The 24,705-nt window shown below is 48.2% G+C and overlaps 1 protein-coding gene across 1 annotated transcript; it reads left to right on the top strand.

The window, feature by feature from the left end:
* Nucleotides 1–1,668: 1,668 nt before the first annotated feature.
* TMEM64 (transmembrane protein 64) lies at nt 1,669–13,790 on the top strand. Its single transcript, XM_029063570.1, has 3 exons — nt 1,669–2,301; nt 8,646–8,801; nt 11,386–13,790. Exons 1-3 carry the CDS (start codon nt 1,669–1,671, stop codon nt 11,575–11,577), a joined length of 981 nt encoding a protein of 326 aa, XP_028919403.1. The 3' UTR covers nt 11,578–13,790.
* Nucleotides 13,791–24,705: the final 10,915 nt, after the last annotated feature.

The following is a 24,705-nucleotide window of genomic DNA, read 5'->3' as shown; positions in this document are numbered from 1 at the left end:
ATTATTATCAGGTTGTCCCCCGCGGGGCTCCCAGTCTTAATCCCCATTTGACAGATGAGGTCCCCGAGGCCCAGAGAAGTGAAGGGACTCGTCCAAAGTCACACAGTTGCCAAGCGGCGGAGGCGGGATTAGAACCCACGACCTCTGACTCCCAGGCCTGGGCTCTTTCCACAGTGGCTCTTACTAGATGGGGGGGAGGGGGGGAAGGGCGGGGCGAGGGGTGAGGCGAGGCTCTTGATATTCATTCAATAGTATTTATTGAGCGCTTACTCTGTGCAGAGCACTGTACTGAGCGCTTGGAATGGACAAATCGGTATAACAGAGACGGTCCCTGCCCATTGAGGGGCTTACAGTCTAATCGGGGGAGACGGGCAGACAAGAACAGTGGCAATAAATAGAGTCAAGGGGAAGAACATCTCATTAAAACAATGGCAACTAAATAGAATCAGGGTGATGCACATCTCATTAAACAAAATGAAATAAATAAATAAATAGGGCGAGGAAGATATAGACGGTCGAGCAGACGAGTACAGTGCCTAGGGGGTGGGACGGGAGAGGGGGAGGAGCAGAGGGAAAAGGGGGGGAGCTCAGTCTGGGAAGGCCTCTTGGAGGAGGTGAGCTTGGAGAGGGGGGCGTGGCCAGGGGAGAGGCGAGGCTCTTGATAGGCTGGAAGAAAGGGGCGGGTCTAGGGGCGGGGCGACGCTCTTGGTAGCCGGGGGGGGGGGAAGGCGGGAGGCGGACGTGTCGACGCTTCTGATAGGCTGAGGAAAAGGGGGCGTGGCCTGGGGAGAGAGGAGGCTCTTGATAGGTTGGAAAAAGGGGGCGAGGTCAGGGGCGGGGCTACGCTCTCGCTACAGTCCGGGGGCAAGGGGCGTGGCTAAGGGAGAGACGAGGCACTGGATAGGCTGGGAGGAGGGGGCGTGGCCAGGGGAGAGACGAGGCTCTTGATAGGTGGGGAGGAGGGGGCGTGGCCAGGGGAGAGACGAGGCTTTTGATAGGCGGGGAGGAGGGGGCGTGGCTAGCGGAGAGGCGAGGCTCTGGTAAGCGGTGAGAAGGGGCGTGGCCAGCGGAGAGACGAGGCTCCGGATAGGCTGGGAGGAGGGGGCGTGGCCCGCGGAGAGACGAGGCTCCGGATAGGCCGGGAGGAGGGGGCGTGGCCCGCGGAGAGACGAGGCTCCGGATAGGCCCGGAGGAGGGGGCGTGGCCCGCGGAGAGACGAAGCTCCGGATAGGCCCGGAGGAGGGGGCGTGGCCCGCGGAGAGACGAAGCTCGGGTTAGGCAAGGAAAGGGGCGGGGCAACGGTCTCGCTAGAGTGGGAAAGGAGAGACGGGGCTCTGGATAGGCTGGGGAAAGGGGGCGTGGCCGGCGGAGAGACGAGGCTCCGGATAGGCTGCGGCGCGGCCACGGTGCCGAGACAGCGGGGAGAGGCGATAGGCCGGCGAGCCGGGCGTATCCAGGGACGGAGCGACGCGATTGGTGGAGGCGGAAAGGGGCGCGGCGGCGGCGGCGGCGGTGGCGGCGGCGGCGGGTCCCGAGGCTGGCCGCCGTCCCAGCCAGGCCGGCCGGGGGCAGCGAGGAGCGCGGGGAGGGACGCGCCGGCCATGCCCGGCCTCCGCCCCGAGCCCGAGCCCGAGCCCGCCGCCGCCGCCGCAGCGGGCTGAGCCGGGGATGCGGGGCTCCCAGGGGGCCGAGCCCGCCCAGCTCGGGGGCGGCCGCTGCAGCCTCTGCAGCTCCTGCAGCTCCCGCAGCCTCTGCAGCTCCCGCAGCCTCTGCAGCTCCCGCAGCCCCTGCAGCCCCTGCAGCTCCCGCAGCCCCCGCAGCCCCCGCTGCCTCGGCGTCCTCCGCCCCCCGGGCCCCCGCTGGTGCCGGGGCTTGGTGGCGCTGGGCGCCCTGGCGGGCGCGGGGCTGGGGTCGCTGGCGCTGGCGCGCCCCTCCCTGCGGCCCGTGCTGCTGTGGCTGGAGGGCCTGGACCGGCCGCTGGGCCCGCTGCTCTTCGTGCTGGGCTTCGTGGCCGTGTCGTTCCCCTGCGGCTGGGGCTACCTGGTGCTGAACGTGGCGGCCGGATACCTGTACGGCTTCGCGGCCGGCGCGGGGCTGATGGCGGTGGGCGTGCTGCTGGGCACGGCCGTGGCGCACGTGGCCTGCCGGAGGCTGCTGGCCGCCCGGGTGGCCGCCGCCCTGGACGCCAGCCGCAGGCTCGCCGCCCTCGTCCGCGTCCTCCGGGGACACGGGGGCCTCCGGCTCGTCGCCCTCGCCCGCCTCACCCCCATCCCCTTCGGCCTGCAGAACGCCGTCTTCTCCGTGAGTCGCCCAGGAAACCACACCTGCGGGAGGGGGGGGGCGGGGGAGGCTCCGCCCCTTGGAGGCTGCTCTCCCGAGCGCTCAGCGCAGTGCTCTGCACGCCAGGAGGGCCCAGAAAATAATATCTGCAGGAGGGAGGCTCCTCCGCTTGGAGCTGCTCACCCGAGCGCTCAGCGCAGTGCTCTGCACGCAGGGGGCGCCCAGCAAATGACATCTGCGGGAGGGAGTCCTTGCTCCTTGGAAGCTGCTCTCCCGAGCGCTCAGCACAGTGCCCTGCGCGCCGGGAGCGCCCAGAAAATGATATCTGCAGGAGGGAGGCTCCTCCGCTTGGAGCTGCTCTCCCGAGCGCTCAGCACAGTGCCCTGCACGCAGGGGGCGCCCAGCAAATGACATCTGCGGGAGGCAGTCCTTGCTCCTTGGAGCTGCTCTCCCGAGCGCTCAGCGCAGTGTCCTGCACGCAGGGAGCGGCCAGAAAATGATATCTGGGAGAGGGAGGCTTCGCCCCTTGGAGGCTGCTCTCCCGAGCGCTCAGCGCAGTGCTCCGCACGCCAGGAGGGCCCAGAAAATGACATCTGGGAGAGGGAGGCTCCGCCCCTTGGAGGCTGCTCTCCCGAGCGCTCAGCGCAGTGCCCCGCACGCAGGGAGCGGCCAGAAAATGACATCTGCGGGAGGGAGACCGTGCTCCTTGGAGCTGCTCTCCCGAGCGCTCAGCGCAGTGCCCTGCGCGCAGGGAGCGCCCAGAAAGGGCCAGCTGGGAGAGGGAGGGTCCGCCCCTTTGGAGCCTACTCTCCCGAGCGCTCAGCGCAGTGCTCCGCACGCCGGGAGCGCCCAGAAAATGCCATGCGGGGGAGGGATTCCCTGCCAACTCTGTCCTATTGTATCCTCCCAAGGGCTTAGCCGGAGAAGCAGCGTGGTACGGTGGAAAGGGCCCGGGCTTGGGAGTCAGAATTCATGGGTTCGAATCCCGACTCTGCCCCTTGTCAGCTGGGTGACTGTGGGCGAGTCACTTCACTTCTCGGGGCCTCAGTTCCCTCGTCTGTAAAATGGGGGTGAAGACTGTGCGCCTCAGGTGGGACGACCCGGTCACCCTGTAGCTCCCCCGGCGCTTAGAACAGAGCTCCGCACGTAGTAAGCGCTTAACAGACGCCAACGTGATTTTTTCGATCAGACCGTAAGCCCGTCAGACGGCAGGGACGGTCTCCGTCTGTTGCCGACTTGTTCATCCCAAGCGCCTAGTCCGGTGCTCTGCACCTAGGAAGCGCTCAATGAATACTATTGAATTGAATGAATGCTCTGCACGCAGCGACTGCCCGGCGGACGCCATCTGGGGAGGGGATTCGCCGCCCCTTGTAGCCTGCTCCCCCGAGCGCTTAGTTGATGACGTTGGTCTTTGTTAAGCGCTCACTACGTGCAGAGCGCCGTTCTCAGCGCTGGGGCAGACCCGGGGAGGGCATCGGGTTGTCCCGCCTGAGGCTCACGATCTTCATCCCCGGGCAGCCGTGCGCCGGGGTAGTCGGGTGGTCCCACGGTTAATCCCCGTGAGGTAACCGAGGCCCAGAGGGGCGAAGTGACTTGCCCACAGTCGCACAGCTGACGAGGGGCGGTGCCGGGATTCGAACCCGTGACCCCAGACGCCCAAGCCCGGCCTCTTTCCGCCGCGCCGCTTCTCCAGAATACCGTCGCCGACGAGCGACTGAATGGATTGAGCATCCCCGGCCCCGTGGCCCGAGTTGACGACCCTGTGGCTTTCTGTCAGAGATTCCCAGGCTCGCGGCTCACCAAATCAATCAGTAAAAGGTCTCCGGAGTGGAAGTCAGTAAGCGTCTGCCACCTGACTGACGGGTCTGCCGATGCCGTCGCACCCGCCCGAGTGCTTAGGCGAGGGCCTGGGCTAGACTAAGCGCCCGGTGAATCCCCCCCGATGATGCTGCCCCACGGGGGAGGACCTCTGGGGTGGTGAAGGTGGACGAAGGATTTCCCCGGTCGATCTTGGGGTGCGGCGGGGCCGAAGCCGTATAGTTTTCTCCTCAAAAAAAGAAAAAAAACACAAATTCAGTTCTCCAGTATGAGATGGGGAAGGCGATGGTGGGGAAATGTTGGTAGGTCGGTTTGCCAGACCACAAGTGGCAGTGGGCGTGATTTAACCCAACACTAGATTCGAGCGTTTTTTTTTTCCTCTCTTGGAGTGAAGTTGCACCTGTGATCTCTCTTGCCGGTGAAATCCTTTTTACATTTTTCTTCGCGTAGAAAGCATCTGGGTCACCAGTACAGACGTACCCCCGCGGGAACGGCTGGGTTCTGTTCCTTGGGAAATAGGGACATCTGCTTCCTTCCTTTAAAAATCTCTGCTCGATAATAATTGCGATCTCTGTTAATAATGTTGGTTTTTGTTAAGCGTTCACTGTGTGCCGAGCACTCTGCTAACCCCTGGGGAAGATACAGTGTAATCAGGTGGTCCCACGTGAGGCTCACACTCGTAATCCCCATTTAACAGATGAGGCGACTGAGGCACCGAGAAGTTAAGTGACTTGCCCACAGTCACACAGCTGACAGGTGGCGGAGCCGGGATCAGAACCCGTGACCTCTGACGCCTAAGCCCTTGCTCTTTTCACTGAGCCACGCTGTTCTCTTTCTTCTATTTGTTAAGCGCTTACTCTGTGCCAGGCACCGGGTTAGGCGCTGGGGTGGATCAGAGATGATTGGGGTGGCTCCGGTCCCTGTCCCACATGGAGCTCACAGCCTTAATCCCCCTTTTACAGATGAGGAAACCGAGGCCCAGAGAAATGCAGTGACTTGCCCGAGGGCACAGAGCGGACGGGTAGCGGAGCCGGAATTAGACCCCGGGTCCTCTGACTTCCAGGCCTGTGCTTTTCCCACGAGGCCACGCTACTTCTCGGTCGCCGGTCTTTATTGGACGCTTACTCTACGGAGTAAACGCGGCGGGGGTCGGGAGACGGGATCCCCGGCCTCGACGAGTTTACCACCTAGTGAGGGAGAAAGATATGGGAATAAATATAGAGCAGGGAAATGGGAGAGCGTGAGGAAAGGTACGTTTGAGCCCAGGGACCAGGGGCGGGGTGAGCGTCGACGCGTTTAAAGAGTACAGGGAAGCAGCGTGGCTCAGTGGAAAGAGCCTGGGCTTCGCAGTCAGAGGTCACGGGTTCGACTCCCGGCTCTGCCCCTTGTCAGCTGGGTGACTGTGGGCCAGTCACTTCGCTTCTCGGGGCCTCGGTGACCTCATCTGTAAAATGGGGATGAAGACTGTGAGCCCCACGTGGGACAACCTGATTCCCCTGTGTCTACCCCAGCGCTTAGAACAGTGCTCTGCACGTAGCAAGCGCTTACCAAATACCAAGGTGGTTATTATTATTACAGACCCACGTTCCTAGGTGACACAGAAGGGCGGGCAAGGAGGCGGAGTAAGGGGAGGCCTTTTGGAGATGTGCTTTTAATAACACTTTGAAGATGGGGAGAGCGGTAATCTGTGGGCCCTGAAGGGGGAGGGAGTTCCAGGTCACGGGGAGGATCCGGGCAGGGGGTGTGTTGGCTTGTCATAGATCAGGCGAGATAAGTACGCAGTTAGGGAAACGGCATGGTCTGGGGGAAAGAACACGGGCCTGGCGGTCAGAGGGCCTGGGTTCTAATCCGGGTTCCGCCACCGGCCCGCTCCGTGACCGGGTACCAGAGAGAGCCACGGGCCTGGAAATCAGAAGGTCACGCGTCCCGATCCCGGCTCCGCCGCTTGTCTGCCGTGTGGCTTCGGGCCAGTCGCTTCGCTCCTCCGGACCTCGGGAACCTCATCCGTAAAAACGGGGATTGACCGTAAGCCCCGCGTGGGACGGGGACCGGGTCCCACCCCGTTTGCTTGTCTCCGCCCCAGCGTTTAGTCCGGTGCCTGACGCGTTGTAAGCACCGAACAAATGCCACCATTATTACTGTTATCCCTGGTACCTCAGTTTCCTCATCTGCAAAGTGCGGATTAGATCCTACCCCCTTCTACTTACACTGTGAGCCCCATGTGGGACAGGAACTGTGTCCAACCTGCTTTATCTTCCATCTGCCTCGGAGGTTAGAATGGTGCTCGACTCATCAGAATCGCTTCCGTGTCCTCCTCATTATTAGAATCGTTACTAGTATTATCTTGTATCCACCTCAGAGCTTAGAATAGCGCTTGACACATCCGAATCCCTTCAGTAACATCGTCCTGATTAGTGTTACTGTTATGAATAAGGTAGGAGAGAGCGTTGACGGACTGCCTGAAAGCCGGTGAAGCGGTGTTTCTATCGAGGTGGTGGAGATGATGGGCGACCACTGGAGGCTTTAGGAGGGGAGAGGCGATCACTTTGTTTCCCCCGTCTATAAATAGTAGTTTTTGTGCTCGACTCCCCCGTGAGAGTGTAAGCTCCTCGTCGGCAGGGAAAGTGTCGCTTTTAGTTTTGTCCTTCCCGAGGGCTTAAAACTGCATTGCTTCCCCATGGGCACTCAGCTCGACCAACACGATTACTAGCGCTTCCTTGCAGTATTCAGCTGCTTTACGTAAAATGAATCGATGCACAGCCAATCCTTCACAGTGGGTAAAATCAAATCGAATAAGCCGAGTCAATCAGCGGTGGTCAGTGTTTCCTGGGCGCAGAGCGCTGTACTAAGTACTAAGTACGATAGAGGAGAGTCGATAGGCACGTTCTGCAACCATAAAAGGCTTACGGTCTCGAGGGAGAGACGGGAGATAACAGAAATAAATTACGGCTGTGGTGTCCATAAGCGGGGTGAGGTTGGAGTGAATATCAAGTGCTTAAGGGGTATAGATCCAGGTGCAGAGGAGGTGCAAGGAAGGAGAGGGAATCAGGGAAGGCCTCTTGGAGGAGATGTGCTTTTAATAAGGCTTTGAAGGTGGGGAGAGTGGTGGCCGGGTGTCCATGGAGGGGGAGGGAGATCCGGGTCAAAGGGACCATGCAGGAAAGGGATCGGCAGCGAGGCAGATTCATTCGGTCGTATTTACGGAACGCTTACTGTGTGCAGAGCCCTGTACTAAGCGTTTGGAATGTATAGTTCGACAACAGATAGAGACGGTCCCTGTCCAGCGACGGGCTCACGAGATCGAGGCACCGTGAGCAGGCTGGCCCTAGAGAAGCAGAGTGTGCGGGCTGGACTGTAGGAGGAAATCTGTGAGATAAAGAAGGGGCAAGCTGATTCAATAAGGAAGCCAACTTGAATTGACCAAAAAACAGGTTAAAAAAAGGTACCCGTACCTGTACCTCTCCCCATACAGGTAGGGGTGCAAGAGTGCTGGGTGGCACTTGCAAATCTGAAATGGGATTTGGAGACTGGCTTCTAGACAAGATGGCTCTTGCCATCACAATCAAATCCTTTTGAGTATTTTTGATTGAAATAAGCTTTTAACGGTGTAAAGTTGTGGTGTGGGGGGAGAGTTCACATTATATGTGCTCAGAGGAAGAAGATACATATATATGCTGTGGAATTTACCTCAGAGGTTTTATATTTATTTTAAAAATGGGTATTTACATATTTTAGGGTTGTTTTCCCCCCGATTAGACCGTAAACCCGTCAGACGGCAGGGACTGTCTCTATCTGTTGCGGACTTGTTCATTCCAAGCACTTAGTACGCACATAGTAAGCGCTCAATGAATACTATTGAATGAATGAATGAAAATATGTATTTTAAACTTGCTCAACCTTTAATCTGAATACATTTTCCGTGTGCTCTTCTCCGATTAAAAAAGCCATTGAATAGTAATGATCATGGTTCCCACGCCATTCCTCCTTTGGAATTGAGATGGCTGAAAGAGTGTCTCGAATTCTGGCAGTTTTCCATACTCTTGTTATACCAGATGTATACCAGATGTTTTCCTCCTCCCACTCCCTCCCCCCAACCATGAATTTTTACAATTTTGTTCTGTCTGCCTCATTAGATTGTAAATTTTTGGAGGGCAGGCACTTATATTCCTTTGATTGTCACCCTCAAAATCAATCAATAGTACAGAGTTCTGCCTCGAGGCACTCGGGAAATACCGTTGAATGAATGGTTTAGTAACGCTGCCCCGTTGTATTTTTTTTCTTTATTAAACTACTTGAACTCTTCCTCTTGGTATGTATTCATTCATTCAATAGTATTTATTGAGCGCTTACTATGTGCAGAGCACTGTACTAAGCGCTTGGGATGAACAAGTCGGCAACAGATAGAGACAGTCCCTGCCGTTTGACGGGCTTACAGTCTAATCGGGGGAGACGGACGGACAAGAAAAATGTAGATAAAGTCGTTCTTGGTGATTTGGAGTCCTTGTAAACGTAATTGATACATTTCTTATTTTTTTAATCTCCTTCAGATTACAAATCTATCGTTACCCAATTATCTGATGGCTTCTTCGGTTGGGCTGCTTCCTACCCAGCTTCTAAATTCGTACTTGGGAACGACTTTGCGAACAATGGAAGATGTCATTGCAGAGCAGAGTGTTAGCGGATATTTTGTTTTTAGTTTACAGGTAAGTTTTGCTTGGACGACATATCTTTTGCAAAATACTCATATTTTGGCAGGTAAGGGGAAAACCTTTGACTCAGTTGTTTTATTCTGGGAGGAACCGTCCCTCAAATTTCGATCTTAGTTCAACTTTTGACATAAAGCATCTTGCTTAATTTGGTGAATGGTCATCTCCAACGGAAAGTTAGCAGTCGTAGCCAGGCTAGCGAATCGAATGCCCCGTTTGGGCCTTCTGGTTAATAATAATAATAATAATGTTGGTATTTGTTAAGCGCTTACTATGTGCCGAGCACTGTTCTAAGCGCTGGGGTAGACATAGGGGAATCAGGTTGTCCCACGTGGGGCTCACAGTCTTAATCCCCATTTTACAGATGAGGGAACTGAGGCACAGAGAAGTGAAGTGACTTGCCCACAGTCACACAGCCGACAAGTGGCAGAGCTGGGATTCGAACTCATGAGCCCTGGTTACGATGGCTACGTGTATCAGAGAATCTTCTATGGGATATGGTTGGGTGATTTTTGCAGTAGTTTTCGAAGCCCTCTGCCACTTGTTATAATTTCTTTTGAACGTTTGCAAAAGGTGGGGCTGCTAATGGAAACGTTGAATTTAGATCATTTCAGGCAAACTGAAGTTTCCTGAAAAACTCTGTAGTGCAGCATTCCTCGTGCGGTAAAAGTAATACAGTCCGTTCCAAATCCTGTTGGACTTCTGTGATGGGTGATTGCTTATTTATGATTTGTAATAGAATTTTGGCTAAGAGCTGTGTTGTAATTTATGATAGAGAATGCTCATCCATTTAAAAGAATGAGATTGATTAGTAAAATATTTCCACATGGGTGAAGAACATACCTGACGTCGAAAAAACTCACCGAGGGAATTCACCAAAAAAGTACACTTGGTCCATTACCCACCTCCCAAAGCTAAAGTGAGAAGTTAATAAGGTGAGGCAGTATCACTGAAGTTAAATTTATATGATGGAAAAAAAGCAGCACAATAATGGTTTTAAATGCACCCTGCATGCCAAAACACCGAGCTGAGTACTAGGGAAGATCAGACAGCCCCGGTCCCACACAGGGCTCGTAATCAAAGAGGCTGGGAGAGCAGATGTTTTATTCCCATTGTGCAGGCAAGGAAACTGAGGTAGAGGTGGTGACTTGCCAAGATCACACAGCAGGCCAGTGATCTATCCGGGGGTAGAGTCCAGGTTTCCTGACTCCGATTTCCATGTTCTTCCTTGCCTTGTCCTCTAGGCTTTTCTGCCTCCCTAATTTAATCATGAGACCAGTATATGGATCGGGTGATTAGATTAGTTTGAACGGTAATTGGGTTACGTCTGCTGGACTGTAATTGAAAGGTTACGATCGGTATCTTGCTTCCACGTTTCCCGTTGGAGCTCCATTGTAATCATAAAGGCTCTCATAAAATAGATTCAGAATTCATTTTATATGGACTTTTTCCATGAAAAAGTGATTTTTTTTTTTTACATTGGTCCAAAAAAAATGAAACTTTGTACTTCCCTTGAAATAAGAATTGGTTATCTTGACTTCCGTCGCCTGAAATGTTTTAAGGAGCAAGAGTTCAGAGCACTTTAAAAAAGAAAAAGAAAGCAGTGTTGTATATCCTCATCACCCAGGACTGAGTGGAAGTTTTATGTATGAAACTGTGGCTATTCTTGAATATGCCCTCTAGACCGTAAGATCTCTGAGGGCGGAACGTGTCTTATGTTGTGTGCTCTCAAGCATTTTAGTACAGTGCTCTGCACAAGGTAATCACTCAGTAACTGCGATTGACCGACCGGCTTAAACGCAGCCAAAGCCCTTCCAGCTGCTTCCGGCGGACCCTTGGCTGACCCCGGACTCCAAATCTCAGACCCATTAATTCCAAACCGCCACTCAGAGCTTTCCTGAGAGGATCCTCGCCTTTTCCTGCCCGGAAGAAGTGAGAGGGGCCTGTTTGGCCGGCTCTCCGTGCCGTCGTTCGATTGGCCCGTGGGCCGGTCACCGGGATGCTGAAGGGGGGAACCCACACGATTTAAAAGCAACGTGGCCTAGTGGATAGAGCACGGGCCTGGGAGTGAGAAGGAACTGGGTTCTAGTCCCAGCTCCGCCACTTGTCTGCGGTGTGACCTTGGGCAAGTCACCTCCGTCACCTCATCTGTGAAATGGGGATGAGAAACTGCGAGCCCCACGTAGTACACCGCTGAAGCACCGCTCTGTGGCCGTGTTTCTCCGGAGAGAGCTGGCCTGCTTGTGAGATGCAGTGGAGGCGATGGAAAATGTTGCCATTTTGGAGGTGATTCTGGGATTTTTTAAGAAGAAAACATCTTACCACTAGGGTTGGAGGGAGAGCAGTCCATAATTTGGGGCCAAACCTGAATATGATAATAGTTCTTGCTAAGCACTCAGAATACGCCAAGAACTGTTCCAAGCAGTGGGGTAGATACAAGTTAATCAGGTTGGGCAGAGTCAGCCTTCAGGTACCTGTTTCTCATTTGCTTTACTTCCACCCGAACGCCTAATTCTTTTATTCCGAATCTTGTTCTCCGTCCAGGAGGTTTTCAACGGTTACATTTTTCTTCTTTTCACAGATTGTTATAAGTATAGGCCTCATGTTTTATGTAGTTCACCGAGCTCAAGTGGAATTGAACGCAGCCATTGTAGCTTGTGAAATGGAACTGAAAACCTCTCTTCTTAAAGGCAGCCAAGCAAACAGCAGTGATTCTGCGTTCTGCAACAAGAGGACTTTAACGTTTTCCGGAGCGGGAATCGATATTGTATGATTCTAGTCAAAAAAACAAAAACAAAAAATGTTTGTACTTGTAAGACTGACCCTTTGCCAGATTCCTAAAATAATTTTTACAGTGGGCCCAGGCATGTGTAAAATTACAGGTTGTAAAGTGGCACAAACCAACTCACTGGTTTTCAAATTGCACAATGGATTACCTTTTTTCTTTTTTTTTTAAAGCCAGGAGCGATAGTTGTCTAAGTAAATTTAAAATGCAGATGCAATTTTGGCTGCACCTTCTACCGTTTATTATGCCAGTTATAGCCTGTAGAGCTGCACTTTAGGTTTATTTTTATTTTTTGTGTGCCTCTGAACAAGAAAATAGTTCAGATTTTTCTGTTCCGCATCTTTATTTAAAGAATGTGAATAATTGTATGCATCTTTCTTATTGAGACAGACCAGTAACAAGTATGCAGATTAAGGAACAATGTTCTTGAATGTGCTTTGCTTTGGAAATATTTCCAGAAATGATAAACAGTGTTTTTATATCTTATGGGACCATTTGGTTTTCCCTTTCCTTTTTATTTTAAAATACAAACATTTACTTTTGGTTGAATGTATTTTTGTAAATCATTGAATTGTTGCAGGGCCATTTATACATATTCAAACAAGCTTAAATCCTACATTGTGGGAATGAAGTGCTCTTAAGATACTATTTTTATTTACACTGTGTAATATGCAAAGCAAAAGGGAAATACTAAAATAGTTAATGGGTAGTGGCTTGGATAAAAACAGGTGTCGGGAGATTAGCGATCTAAATTGCATTACAGTGACATTACCCTTTCAAGTTCTTTAATAAAAGGGCTGTTCCATTGCAATCCGATCTATACCAGTTTATGTTTTTTGTTAAAATTACTGATTCGAGGGCCTTTTTGTTTTGGTTGAAATGATAATACACAATTAGGCTTTCAGAATAAGGGGATGTATTTTGTGTCTTCCCTTTAAATTGCTAGGATTTCCAATTGTGCAGATGTGACACAGGTGGCCTTTGCTTTATAATGACTTTTTTCCTTTAAATAATAAACTTGAGATCAGCTTTGTAAATCCACCTATCAAGGAGGTTTGTCTTTGAGTTTGTGTTTTCAGTTTTAAACCTGATTAGCTTAGAAAAAGCCCACGTTTTTAATATTTTCCCCTGGAAAAAGACTTGTTTTTACGATTCGGGTGTTCTGAAATGTGAAATTGAACTAGATGTGGGATGTGGCTTCCTAGGTATGCAGCACGAATCTGGTATAGTGATGTTCAGCACTTGGAAGTGTAGGTGTGAAACTTTTTTTTTTTTTTTTTTAGCTTTTTGTTGTTTCATACTGTAGGTCCTGAAGTGTTGTTCCTTTCCCATCAGGCATTTACTAGATGGGGGGAAACTAGTTTGTTTTCAGTATTTCACATAAAATTGTAGTTTTTTCTGATTAACGAAAATGCTTGGTTTGGGATTCTTGTTGCTCGGAAAGATTCAAGCTTCATATCAAAGGGCCTCTGTGGCCTTTTATTTAGAGGGCAGAAATGTCCCGTTGACTTAATCGAGTACGTGTCCTAAAGTACGCCAGATGGAACTTTGGAGGCAGAGATTGTGCTAGTCTGAGATTGGGATGAATCATGTTAAATCATGTCCACAGCGTTAATTTTAATGACCTTAATGGGCCAAATTACCAAGATGAAAAATCTCCTGAAGAAAAGACAATCAGTGAAGATATTTTGGGGCATCTTAATATATAGCAAATAATTGACCTCCAAAGGGATGTTCTTCTATTTTGGAATCCTGCTAGAGAAAAATATTGGATCCTTTTTCCCGCTGACTTAGTTTAGAAACGCATTTTAGTCCACTAGCCCCGTGAACTACCTGATCTGAATCTTACCTTACGCTGATTAAACTGAAGGGAGAGGTTTCTCTGGGGGATTTGGTTGATGGGGTTAATTGAGAAAGGCATTTAACTTCAAAGAGAATTGTTTACACCAATAATTGCTTGACAGACATTTCCCAAATATGTATTTTGAACTGCATTATTTACACAGCATTTTGTAACTAGAGTAACTTCACTAAGTGAACACCTTTTTGGTAGTATTGGATGAGTTCTTCCAGTTATTGCATTTTGCTTGGTACTTGTAATACTTGTCTACAGGTTAAAGAGAAATATACATTTGAAAGTAACTTTTCTGTATTCTGCCAATCATAATTTTCTATAATAAATTCACTCAATTTGCTGAAAATATATGCATCGGATATACTTAAGATGTTAAAGTATTGACAGATAAGCTTTGTTCTGCATAACCCTCTCACCTGTATAACCCCAGAAGCAAGTGACCTCATGGTTTAGTCACCAAATTAGACTTCGGGTTTTGAATTTCAAGGTAAATGTAGTCTCCTGTTGCACTGAGGTCCACGACAATCAATCACTCGCATTCACTGAGCATTTACCTGTGCGCAGAGCACTGTGCCAAGCGCCTGGGCGACACGTTCCCTGCCCACAGTGAACTTGCAGTCTAGAGGGGGAGACGGACATGACTATAAATAAATTACGGAGATGCACATAAATGCTGTGGGGTGAATAAATCCAAGTGCAAAAGGCAGTGCAGAAGGGAGTGAGTGGGAGAAGAGGAAATTAGGGTTTAGTGGAGAAGACATTTTGGAGAAGCTAAAAATAGACTTAAAAATAAATTAGTCACATGTCCAATATGCATCCCTGGGGAAATTGCTGGGGGGTATTTTACTTATCCAGCTCTAGCCAGGAGTCTTTTAAATCTGGAGGTGAGGGGGCAGGTTGGGCTCATGCTTTATCAGCAATGTCCCCGGCATACTCTCCCTGCTCTGCTCGCGGCCTATTTCTCCCTCACGCCCTTGATGAAATAATCAATTTATCTCCTCTGTGCATTTCTCCCTCCCCCCATTTATTGAGCAGTCTTTATCCTTATCAGTGCTTTCACTGCCTCTGGCCCTCCTTGCTTGCCTGGGTAGGGACTGTGGAGACACCTTCACGTCTCGTCTCGTCTCGTGCGGCTGTCCAGTTGGATGCAAGGAGTGGGGGTGGGGAGACCGTAAGGTCGTCTTGGGCAGGGAATGTGTCCGTTTATTGTTGAATTGTACTCTCTCAAGTTCGTAATACAGTGCTGTGCTCACAGTAAGCACTCTAAATACGGCTGAATGAATGAGAGATAGATTGTGGCCCTTGGAATCAGGAAGACCTGGGTTCTAATCCCGGATCTGCCACTTGTCTGCTGTGTGACCTTGGGCGAGTCACTTCTCTGTGCCTCAGCCACCTCATCTGTAAAATGGGAATTAAGATTGTGAGCATGGATGCAACCCGATTAGCTGGTACCTACCCCAGCACAGTACCCATGGCATAGTAAGCGCTTAACAAATGTCATTAAAAAGAAGAGACTGAGAATGCATGTGTGCCTCCATGGGCAGAGCCAGGGAGGAGGCCAAAGTGAGTTTTTAGAGGAAGAGTTCACGATGTAGCTGGAGAATAACATCCCTAAACATGGAGAGATGTGAAGGAGGGCAACTGCAGCCCTTCCCATCCTCCTATTTAAGAGAAGGATCCTTAGGCAGGAAGCAAGCCGGCCAGGAAAAGCTTAGGAGGCTGGGAAAATGAGAGAAAGAGAGAAGGATGTGAAAGAAAGAGGGAGCTCTCCCATTGTTGCACAATTGTGCAAGATGCACGTGCATATGGCAACTTTATTTTCCCCCTTTTGGGGCCTTGAAAAAAGTGGTGGACTGGATGGACCCCAAAGTTTAAGAACCGTCCTTTGTAAATTCATTCATTCAATAGTATTTATTGAGCGCTTACTATGTGCAGAGCACTGTACTAAGTGCTTGGGATGAACAAGTCGGCAATAGATAGAGACAGTCCCTGCCGTTTGACGGGCTTACAGTCTAATCGGGGGAGACGGACAGACAAGAACAATGGCACTAAACAGCGTCAAGGGGAAGAACATCTCGTAAAAACAATGGCAACTAAATAGAATCAAGGCGATGTACAATTCATTAACAAAATAAATAGGGTAACGAAAATATATACAGTTGAGTTGGGATGCGTGTTCCTGGTGTGGGCAGGGATTGCCTCTCCTTTTATTGCAGAATATTCCAAGCACAGTGCTCTGTATATAGTAAGAGCTCGATAAATATGATTGAATGAATAATCAATCAGTGGCATTGACTGAGCGCTTCCTGTGTCCAGAGCACTATACTAAGCGCTTGGGAGAGTACAGTGCAACAGAGTTGGTAGACACATTCCCAATTGCCCCTGTTGGAGTTAACGGCACTGCTTATAGACTTAAGCATTTACAGATGGGAAGCAATGTGAGCTCTTAACGCGTACATTTCTACCATTTTTGTTTCTCTCTTGATTTTCCGTTTTGCCACAACTCTGAGAGCTAATTAGTGAGCATTATCATTTTTGGGTAGGTACGTGTTCGTCGTGGGCAGGGAACGAGTCTACCACCTCTGTTGTAGTATATTCTCCCAAGTGCTCGGTACAGTGCTCTGCACTCAGTAAGGGCTCAATAAACACCATTGATGATAATGTTAATCGGTATGGAATTGACCAGAGGAACAAATTGAATTTATTTTTCAAGGAGTATATCCATATATTCTAACATCAGGGAAATTGGAATACAAGGTAGGGAGGGTTTTTAGTTTCCACTTACCCAAGAAGAGTGAAAGCAAGTGTAGAACTGTCATGGAGAAGAGCAGCGTGGCTCAGTGGAAAGAGCACGGGCTTTGGAGTCAGGGCTCATGAGTTCGAATCCCAGCTCTGCCACTTGTCGGCTGTGTGACTGTGGGCGAGTCACTTAACTTCTCCGTGCCTCAGTTCCCTCATCTGTAAAATGGGGATTAAGACTGTGAGCCCCACGTGGGACAACCTGATTCCCCTATGTCTACCCCAGCGCTTAGAACAGTGCTCGGCACATAGTAAGCGCTTAACAAATACCAACATTATTATTATTATAATTGCTTGAATCCCAAAACATAGGATGAACGGTAATTTCAGTTTACTTCAGGACTTTAAACCTCAAGTGTTTCCTATTAATTTCATATTTATGGACCAGAAATTTTAACCAAAGCAAGGAGTTTCGGCATGTGGCCTTGGTTTCTCATTAAAGGAAAAAGAGAAACCATTTGACAGGTAAGTTGGTGAAAAATCTTGGGAATTTATATTAAAAATCATTGATGGATCAGAGTGAATACGAGACCACATTCTTGGTATCTTTCCCTTCCCAACTTTTAGTTTCCACATGACAATGGGCATAGTGTGTATTCAACTTCCCATTTAATTATGTGGCCATATCAAGTCGGGAAATTATCCAAATCTGTTTTACTTATTATCCTGTGATGAACTGAATTTGGGATCAGATCTGTGTTACTCTACCCTCCAGAGAAAAAGCTGAGATAAAAGTTGCAATGTCAGAAGAAAAGTGATCAATCAATCAGTGGTATTGGTTAAGAAACAGCGTGGCCTGGTGGATAGCCTACAGGCCTGCGAGTGAGAAGGACCTGGGTTCTACTGCTGGCTCTGCCACATGTCTGCTGTGTGACCTTGAGCAAGTCACTTCACTTCTCTATGCCTCAGTTACTTCATCTGTAAAATGGGGATTAAGACTGCGAGCCCTGTGGGGGACAGGGACTGCGTCCAGCCACATTACTTTCTCTCTACCGCAGCGCTTGGGACAATGTCTGGCACGTGGTAAGTGTTTAACAAATTCTATTTTTAAAGTGCTGATTGTGTGTAGAGCACTGTACTAAGTGCTTATGAGAGTGCAGTCAGGTAGACGTGATCCCCGCCCTTAGAGATCTCGCAGTCTACCAGGGGAGATGGATATGAAAATCAAAGTAGGGGAAGCAACTATGTATGTATAACGTGCTCTGAGGGTGGGAGGTCAGAGTGAGGACCCAAGTGCTGAGGCAGTCTAGACTGAAGAAGATGGGCGATGCTGTAGGGGGAGGTGGAAGTAAGGTGGGGAGAAGAGAGGTTGGGGAGGGTTTCCCGGAAGAGATTTTAGTAGGACTTCGAAGATGGGGAGAGTGGTGGTTTGTTGGATATGAAGCGGGAGTGTAAGTGGTTAGTAAAGTGGGCAAAGCCCAGAGGATGATTGAAAATTAATCGATGAGAGTGGAGGTTTAAAGAAGTAGTAGAGAGTCATTTTACTATAGGAATATGAATTTTAGGACAAAAAGGGAAACTGCAGTGACTCATCGTAATTGCTACCAAAAGACCTTTTTTGAACTCTTTTGCAGGGTCAGAGGTGAAGAACAAGCCTCCCTTGTTTCTACGCTTGAAGGAGCCTGACTACATCCAGTGGAATGTTTTTGTAGAGAACGTGTTTAATCAAGACCGTTGCGGTATCATTTATAGTTAACATTTTCTTGTGAGCCACTTACTATCTGCCTGGTGAATAAAACTGCTCAGACTTGGAGTGAATTATCTGCTTCGCTATCACTAGATGTATGCTAGGAGAAACTCTGCCACTGGCTTCTCCGCATCGTTAGAAGTTCTCATGCCTGACAATCTTGCCCTTAACATCTGGAAAAACCGGCCCGTGTCCTTGCCTAATCAAAGTAAGTCAAGAGGAACTGGGTTCATCGGAGTCAGAAATTAAAATGAATTCTGGATAAGTACATAAAAGCTGAGGGACTAAGGGTGAATAAAAGGTACAAATCCAAATGAATGGATGATGCAGAAGAGAGATGGAGTAGCGGAAAGGGAGAGCTTAAGGAAGGCCTCTTGGAGATGTGATTTTAATGAGACTTTAAAAGAAGAGATAGTGATCTGTCAATGGATCACATTTTTTAAATAATAATAATGTTGGTATTTGTTAAGCGCTTACTGTTATAAGCACTGGAGGAGATACAGGGGAATCAGGTTGTCCCACTTGGGGCTCACAGTCTTACTCCCCGTTTTACAGAAGAGGTAACTGAGGCACAGAGAAGTGAAGTGACGTGACTTGCCCACAGTCACACAGCTGACAAGTGGCAGAGCTGGGATTCAAACCCATGTCCTCTGACTCCAAAGCCCGTGCTCTTTCCACTGAGCCATGTGTGTGCAGAACACTGTACTAGGCATTTGGGAGACTACAAAATAGAAGTTGGGAGGCACATTCCCTGCCCAGGAGGGGAAGGGAGTTCCAGGTCAGAGGTGGGAATTGGGCAAGGGGCCTGAGGCCAGATAGATGAGCTCTAGGTACGGTGAGGAGGTTGGTGTTAGAGAAGTGAAGTGAGTTTGCTGGGTTGTAGTAGGAGACAAGTTTCCAAAGATAGGAGGGGGCAGGACGACGGAGTGTTTTAAAGCCAATAGTCATGAGTTTCTGTTTGATGCAGAGGTGGATGGGCCTCCACTAAAGGTTCTTGAGGAGTGCGGATACATGGACAGAACCTATTTTATAAACACGATCCAGGCAGCAGAGTGAAATATGGGCTGGAGTGCAGAGACAGGAGGCAAGGAGGTCAGCAAAAAGTCTGATGCACTAAGCAAGGCAGGATAGGATAAGTGCTTGGACCAATATGGTAACAGTTTGGAGAGGAAAGGGCGGATACTAGTGATCTTGTGGAGGTTGAACAAACAGGATAGGGTGACAGATTGAATATGTCGGTTGAATGACAGAGTCGGCTTGAGGATAATGCCAAGGTTACCGTCTCGGGAGAATGGTGGTGGTGTCTACAGATTGGGAGCCTTACGCGGGACAACCTGATTACCCTGTATCTCCCCCAGCGCTTAGAACAGGGCTCTGCACATAGTAAGCGCTTAACAAATACCAACATTATTATTATTACAGTGACTGAGGGGAGTCGAGGTGGGATAGGATAAGTGCTTGCATCACTGTGATAGCAGTTTGGATGGAGAGGAAAGGGGGACTTAGGAAGGCCTCTTGGAAGGCATGTGCCTTCATTAAGGGCAGGGACTGTCTCTATCTGTTGCCGATTTGTCCATTCCAAGCGCTCAGTACAGTGCTCTGCACATAGTAAGCGCTCAATAAATACTATTGAATGAATGAATTAAGTTTAAAGGAGGGGAGGGGAGAGTAATTGTCAGATTTGAGGAGGAAGGGGTTCCATCGATTTCATACTCGATTCAAGGATTCAGAAAGCGTTTTTGGGTGATTATTGATTCGAAGGGAATCTACATATAGATAATATAGCACCCCTAGCATGCTAAGTTCTGTAGCTAATCCTCGCAATTCAAGGTCTGGCCAAATTTATGGTTTGTAAGAAAGCAAACTGCTTCATACCCTTGAAGTGAGTTGGATCATGCCGGTAGACGGAGGAAAGCGCTTGGAGAAGGGGTGGGCCACCTGTGGCTCTTGAGACACATCTGGCTCCTCTCGATAGTAAACGGGGCTCTCGAGGATGAGCTCCCACGACAGGGAAGGGAACGCAAACCCTTCATGGGCACTGTGTGTGCTGAGAGCAGTGGGTGGGTTGCACAGGGAGCTGGGGGCATTATGTGTACATACTGTGGTCCCAGAAGCTAGTGGTAAAAGATTTATGTTCTCCCCTGTATCGCTCCCCCGACCCACTCCTTCCAGGTCGGAGAAAGTGGCAAGACATAGGAGGAAGAGGAGGGAGGTGATGAGTGTCAAAGCAGGTTTTGCACCTCTGGCACCCGCTCTCTCCCCAACACTGCTTGCCAGATGAAAAGAACCAGGAATCAGCATGTTGACTGTCTCTGTTTCTCTCCCCTTTTCTTCCTCTCCCCATTTTTCTCCCTTTTTCCTTCAGTTTCAATCGCATGTTTGGCTCGGGGCTCATTCATTCAATCCTTCAATTGTACGTTTGCTGTGTGCAAAGCACTGTACTAAACGCTTAGTTGCTCAAAGGTTTCACTTTCTTTGGCCCTTCTGCCCTAAATGGTCCCCCACCCCTAATTTAGAGGATAGAGGAAGAATAATCTCGGCTAGACCATTTGCTTGTTTTTTGCCGGAGGCAAGCAGTATCGGGGTGCTCCTAGAGTCACAGTTTGGGCTCTCAGGTGACACGGTTACTTTTTTTCCAACTTTTCCAAAGCCTGGTAATATCTTCCCAGGAATGGACTTTCATACTATCAAGATGCTTTGATCATTTCTGAGTTGGATTATTGAATTAAGGACTGCCCTGGAGCAGCTGCAGTTGGTATAGGATGCAGAGACTCAGCTGCAATCAATCGGTAGTATTTATTGATGGCACACTATGTGCAGAATGCTGTACTAAGCTCACGGGAATGTTCAATACCACAGAATTAGCAGACAGGTTCCCTACCCGTAACATGAGTTCCAGGAAGTCCTTTCATTATGAGCTGATTTTCTTTTTAATTCTGCATGGAAAGGAATTTCTCATCCTGAGACCCTGTATGCACACTTACCTGCTTACAGTGATATTTACTGAGCACTTACCATGATTTGGACTCTACCTTACTTGGAGATCACCCCTTCTCCTAAGCATTATCATGGCCATGCTGACCAAGAAGCAGCATGGCCTAGTGGCAAAAGCCCGGGCCTGGGAGTCAGAGGACCTGGATTCCAATCCTGGTTCTGCCACTTGCCTGCTGTGTGACGTTGGGCAAGTCACATAACTTCACTGTGCCTCAGTTTCCTCAACTGTAAAATGGGGATTCACTATCTGTTCTCCTTAGACTGTGAGTCCCGTGTGGGACAGGGACTGTGTCCAACCTGATTGACTGGTTCCTACCCCAGCACCTGGAATGGTGCTTGACACATAGTAAGCGCTTAACAAATATCAATAGAAGAATTAAGACAAAAACATTCCTGGAAATTCCCAAATTCCATCAGCAGGGAACTGGAAGTGGGATGTTTCTGTGGGCAGAACTGCTGGATGTCCATCTCGTTTCAACAGCGCCCCAAGACAACTCACCTAAAGGCATAGCGTGTGATTTGAAACACAACTGTTTTATTATTATTTCTCCTGTCATGCATTGCAGCTCTGTCTTGAAAGTCTTATATGCTTTGTTCACTAGTCATTTATATCATAAAGGTGTGATCCTGTAAATGTAAAATAAAACGTCTCGAGGGAAAAATGCTAGCAAAAAATAATCGAGCCGTTCTAAGATGCTGGGAGATTAATAAACCACTACAAAATAAAGCATGCCATCCTTCAATAAGAAAAGCTTCTTGGAGTATGGCTGTGTGTTTGCTGATCTAAGTAAAGGGAGGCTGAGGATTTCTCAGTGTAAGATGGAGAGAGCTCACCTTCTCCAGGAGGCCTTCCCAGACTGAGCCCTCCTTTTCCCTCTGCCCCTCCTCCCTTCCCCCATTCCCCCTACTCCCTCCCTCTGCTCTACCCCCTTCCCCTCCCTACAGCACTTGTGTATATTTGTATATATTATTACTCTATTTTATTAATGATATGCATATATCTATGATTCTGTTTATCTCTTTTGATGGTATTGATGTCTGTCTACTTGTTTTGCTGTCTGTCTCCCCCTTTAAGACTGTGAGACTGTCGTTGGGCAGGTATTGCCTCTGTTGCCGAATTGTACATTCCAAGCACTTAGTACAGTGCTCTGCACACAGTAAGTGCTCAGTAAATACGATTGAATGAATGAATGACTAAAATGTCCCAAGCTATGTACAGAGATGGTATTGTGATACAGATGATTCACGAGGCAAAAAAAAAAAGCCCAACTATAGGAATGAAGTTTCACAGAATAACCCAATAAAAATGTTTGGAGATTTATGTCTTGGAATGGTAATAATGTTTTACCTGAAAACTTTGGATGGTATACTGCTCACATTAAAATTTTTTTGCAGTTGTGCTTCTGTACTAGACTGTACAGTTGTGCTAGACTGTAAATTTGTCCCTCTAGACTAAGCTCAAGGTGGGCAGGGAATGTTTCTGCCAACTTTGTTATATTCTTCCAAGAGCTTAGTACAGTGCCATGCTAAGAAGATAAATATAATTGATTGATTAAGCTTGGTGAGTTCACATTAGGTGAAATGTGGGAAGTTTGGCTAGTTTGCTGTTTGTGTCCCGTTCACCGATTGAACACGGAGTATGGGCAGCTAATCTGAATTTTCTGGGAACATTTCCTGTGAGCCAGATGGGAGGTTATTTTTGCTTTTTGGCTTTTTTTTATTATAGGTTAAAGGAGAATTGATTAGTGTCCTGAAACTTAGGTATCGTTTTTCTTTTCAAACTGTTCTCCAGGAAGAATTGTCTTTTTCTTGGAATTTTCTCTGCTTTGAAATTCTTCTAAGCCCAATAGCCCCTAAATACATCATCATTTAGTGGTATATATTTTTTCCCAAGGATTATTCCTTTCCAAGATTTAGAAGGAATTTGGAGCTGTAAAGCTTCATGGTTTATTAGGAAGGTCTAGGAAGATAATTTACATGTTTACGCTTCTTTAGTCCTTGGCAACAGTGGCTAACAATAGTGAGAGAATAAAATGTTGATAAAAGTATATTTTATGTTCATTGAGAGGTTCTGTGAGAGTAGGATGGGTTCAGTTTTCAGCTCACGAATTAATTCCATGTCATCATCTTCTGCCCACAGCAATTTCTCCCTCACTCCAGATGCAGCTAGTGACCTTCTGGGAATGTCTTGACCTCAAGAACAGCAACTGGTTGCACTTATCTACAGTGAGTGACTGTTTTGGAGCCAGGAAGAAGCCACCATGAGCAGAAGTGTCTGGATTCCAGCTCTTTAAACGTATTCTCCTCTTAGTATGCTCTTCACTGTCAGCTGGATTGCAGACAATTTTAACTTAGCCGGGGGGCCCAGACCAATATAATTGCCCACTCCTTCTCTTGAAGAATTGGACTGAATTGTTGATTTCCACTAAGAATTCTTTTTTTTTTTTTCAGTGGGATTTGGAGTAGGAAGAAATAGTCAATAACATTTCATTTTTCCTGGGCTGCAGGAGTACAAATGGTGTAAAGGAAAAGAGTAAATCTCTAGGGAAATGGGCAGATGACACATTTCTTTTGAAAGCCCTCCCACTTGAGCATGTCTGGGTATTGAAGATTTGCAGGATCGAGGTAAGATGTCACTTGAGGCCTAAGATCAGAAGCTCATTTCTAGTTTCATCTCGAACAGCTACTCACTATGGGTCTCGGTGGAAGTTGTAAATTTTTTTTTAATCTCTTTCCCCACCTGTAAAAAGCTAACATTTTTGCTTGTAATCCACCAATATCAGAGGAGGATTTTGTGTTTTAGAATTTTATAAAACCACTGGCAAGTCCTCTATCCTTATTCAGTATTACATAGTTGTTTTTAAGTTGGTAGTATCTGCCTTTTCGGGGTGAGAATGGAACATTTTCCCAGACTCAGATACTGGCCAAGGTTAATGAATATTCATTTTAATGTTTTCATTTCATTCAAATACTAATTTTAGGAGCTCCACGAACAATTTTCGTACATGGTAAGGAAACAGGAAAATGTTAGTAAGTGGAACATCTTTAGATGGGCATGAAATTAAAGAGGGAAATGGAGAGAAAATGGGAAGGAGCTCGAGCCTGGAAGTCAGAGGACCTGGGTTCTAATCCCAGGTCCTACACTTGCCTAAGTGGCCTTGGGCAAGTCACCTTCTCTGTGCCTCAGTTTCCTCAACTGTAAAAAGGAGGGGGGGTGTGCATTCAATACTTATTCTCTCTTGTACTTAGACTTTGAGCCCCATGTGGGATGGGGATTGTGTCCAACCTTATTAACTTGTGCTTATCCCAGTGCTGAGAATAGTGCAAGACAAAAGTAAGTGGTTAACAAATATTATTATTGTTAGGAATAAATTTTAGGCAGCAAATTTAAACATTTTGTCATGGTATAATATAGACAATTGTTTCAAATTATAAAGCTATTACTGCTTAGCTCTAAATTCTGGACAATCTTGGAACTTTGTTCTGTTTCCCAGGTGAATCCACTGCAAGACCATATGAGTAGAAAATTGCCTATGTTCTATAGCCTATCATATCCAGGCTCTGCCACTAGCCTGCTGTGTGCCCTTGGGCAGGTCACTTCACTTTTCTGTGCCTCAGTTAAGTCATCTATAAAATGGGGATTAAGACTGTGAGCCCCATGTGGGACAGAGACCGTATCCAACTCAATTATCTACCCCAGGGCTTAGTACAGTGTTTGGCACATAGTAAGAACTTAACAAATTCCACAGTGATTATTATTGGCCCTAACAACTGTTAGGTA

This window comes from Ornithorhynchus anatinus, chromosome 4, assembly GCF_004115215.2.
Source record: "Ornithorhynchus anatinus isolate Pmale09 chromosome 4, mOrnAna1.pri.v4, whole genome shotgun sequence".
Lineage (NCBI taxonomy): Eukaryota > Metazoa > Chordata > Mammalia > Monotremata > Ornithorhynchidae > Ornithorhynchus > Ornithorhynchus anatinus.
The sequence above is the reverse complement of the archived record's forward strand: the minus strand, read 5'-3'. Positions and strand labels throughout refer to the sequence as shown.